General features: G+C 46.3%; 1 protein-coding gene across 1 annotated transcript; it reads right to left on the bottom strand.

Annotated features, from left to right (window-relative positions):
- Nucleotides 1-624: 624 nt before the first annotated feature.
- On the bottom strand, nucleotides 625-2,398 carry LOC124962185 (citrate synthase, mitochondrial-like). The gene is given in 5 exon segments (XM_047521358.1): nucleotides 625-659; nucleotides 662-796; nucleotides 799-1,488; nucleotides 1,491-1,720; nucleotides 1,999-2,398. Coding segments are annotated over 5 exon segments (1,392 nt in total). The 5' UTR covers nucleotides 2,301-2,398.
- Nucleotides 2,399-2,694: the final 296 nt, after the last annotated feature.

Here is a 2,694-nt window from a genome sequence, read left to right as displayed (position 1 = left end):
CACTACCAGGCCTTAATTATAATGGGATAATTTTTAAAAAAGGGGGGGGCATCAGTTGCAACAAAAGTTATGCCTTTATGGTTACCTGGCAGCATTTGAAAAAAAAAAAAAAAAAAGCCAAAGTAGGTCTAGCTATCCTAACCAATAGGTCTTGCTAGGAAGTGTTTGTGTACACAGGAGAAGGCCGTGGGGGGCTTGGTACAGCGGACAATCCAACATGATTCCTATGGAAACAAAAGGGGCAGAGTCCTGGCTTGCTGACCAGAGGGCTGGGCAGAATAAAAGCAGAGGCTCCAGAGTGACTGCAGATTCTTTGCAACCTGCTTTGACTCAGGAAGTGGAGTCAGATTCTCACTCTAGAGAAGATAGGAGGCCAAACCGAACCCATACCACATGCATTAGTCCTGGTTATCCTATAGTTGATGGGAACTCATACCAGGAAGGGAAGGGACCTGGTTAGGGAAGAAGGGGTCATTTTTTATCTTTCAAAGTCTTAATTTATATCTTAACTTCAAACGTATTTTCAGTGCCTCAGATACAATTGAATCTTAAATCTTTAAAAGCCCCCTGAAACAAAACAAAAGTATACTTTTTTTAAGCTTCCTCATCCTCTGGTAGTCAATTTTACCCTGACTTAGAGTCCACAAACTTCATCAAACATCTGTGCTCATGAACTTGGGCCTTTCTAAAGGGAAGCCTAGGGCTCGGCGCCAGATGAGCTGTGCCAGCACACCCAGTGCCCGTGACACCCCAAAGAGGACCGTGTAGTAATTCATCTCCGTCATGCCATAATATGGAGAAGCACCCCGCTGTGCGCATCTACGTTTGGCCAAGAATTCTTGACCTTTCCCCGCTCCAAGAGGATATTGGGCACAATCTTATACAACTGAGCAACAAGTTTGAACATAGGGTCATTAGGCAGGTGTTTCAAAGCAAACTCTCGCTGACAGGAATATCGTGGACCTGTCTTCCTTAGTACTGCATGACCATAGCCTGGGACAACCCGTCCTGAATTGAGTGTGTTCCAGATGTAGTCTCTTAACTTTTCATCTGACACATCTTTGCCAACTTCCTTCTGTAGTTGTGTTAGCCAAACAAGTACTTCCTGATTGGCCAGTCCATGAAGAGGCCCTGCCAGCCCATTCATGGCTGCTGCAAAGGATAGGTACGGGTCTGAAAGGGCACTGCCCACCAAGTGGCTGGTATGGGCACTTACATTGCCACCTTCATGGTCACTGTGGATGGTGAGGTATAAACGCATGAGCTCAGTGAATTGAGCATCAGTATAGCCTAACATGTTGGTGAAATTGTGGGACCAGTCCAGCTTAGAATCAATGGCCCCAATACTGCTGCCCTCCCGGTAGAGATTCCAGTAGATCTTTGCAGCAACACAAGGTAGTTTTACAATGAGATCCATACAATCTTCATAGATTGACTCCCAGTACTTGGTTTGGTTAATACCCTCAGCATATGCCCGGGCAAAGTTACTTCACTATTGAGGGCTGTAATGGCTGCACTGAGTTGAAACATCGGATCCAGATTGGTGGGAAAGTTGTCCAGCATTGTGACCACGTGAGAAGGCAGAGCTGCCCTCTTTGCCCACTCCTTTGAAAGCCAAGATACCTGTTCCTCTGTTGGGATCTGCCCAGTTACCAGCAGCCAAAATAAGCCCTCAGGCAGGGGTTCCTCCCCACCCTTAGCCTCTGATACGTTTTTATTTCTTGCGCTATGGGGGTCTTGTTAAGGAAGTCTGGTCCTAAGCCAACATGATGGAGCTTTGGACCTACTTTTTTTTCTGTTTGGTGAAGGGTCTCAGGTCTAATTCCTAGATCCTTGATCCATTTTGAGTTGAGTTGTTTTTTTTTTTTAATAAAAACATTTATTTTTTATTTTATACAGAGCACCCTGAAGTCTGCATCATGACTTGATAGTCACCCAGGGGTTTACAGTGTGTCCATCTCAACAGCGTGGTTCTGGGGTTTGGGGATCCACACAAACACAGGCAGGATACTATGGCCTCTGAAACGGATGCCCTCATCGGGATCAAGAACTGATGTTTCACATACAAGTCCCTTAATGCCTCTCATGCCACCATGCATCATGTCCACAGTGATTTGGCTCACCACTGTCTTGCCATGTTGCTGCCTGAACGCCTGAATTCTGGCCCGCTCCTTAGGTATCAGGTTGGCCAATACATGTTTCAAATTCGTGGAAGAAGCACTGGCATGCCGGCCAGCAAGAACAAGACAGGATGCGTTCTTGGCTCCCAAGAGCCATGCGGCCGCAGTGAGTAAAGCCATAGCAGGCAACTCTAGGATCTGGTGGGGAGGGAAGGCGGGGAAAGAGATGCGGCAGAAATAGGAGCCGCCGCCGCTGCACCAGAGGCTGTGCCAATGGGTGGACAAGGTTCTTGAGTTGAGTTTTGTACAGGGTGAGAGATAGGGGTTTAGTTTCATTTTACTGCATATTGATTTCCAGTTTTCCCAGCACCATTTGTTGAACATGCTATCTTTTCTCCATTGTATGTTTTTGGCACCCTTGTCTAGGATGAGGTTACTGGACTTATGTGGGTTTGTCTCCGTGCCTTCTATCCTGTACCATTGGTCTACCTGTCTATTTTGGTGCCAATACCATGCCGTTTTTGTTACTATTGCTCTATAGTAGAGTTTAAGATCTGGTATAGTGATACCCCCT

This window comes from Sciurus carolinensis, chromosome 12 (assembly GCF_902686445.1).
Source record: "Sciurus carolinensis chromosome 12, mSciCar1.2, whole genome shotgun sequence".
NCBI lineage: Eukaryota > Metazoa > Chordata > Mammalia > Rodentia > Sciuridae > Sciurus > Sciurus carolinensis.
Note: the sequence above shows the minus strand (reverse complement) of the source record. Positions and strands in the feature narration are given on the sequence as shown.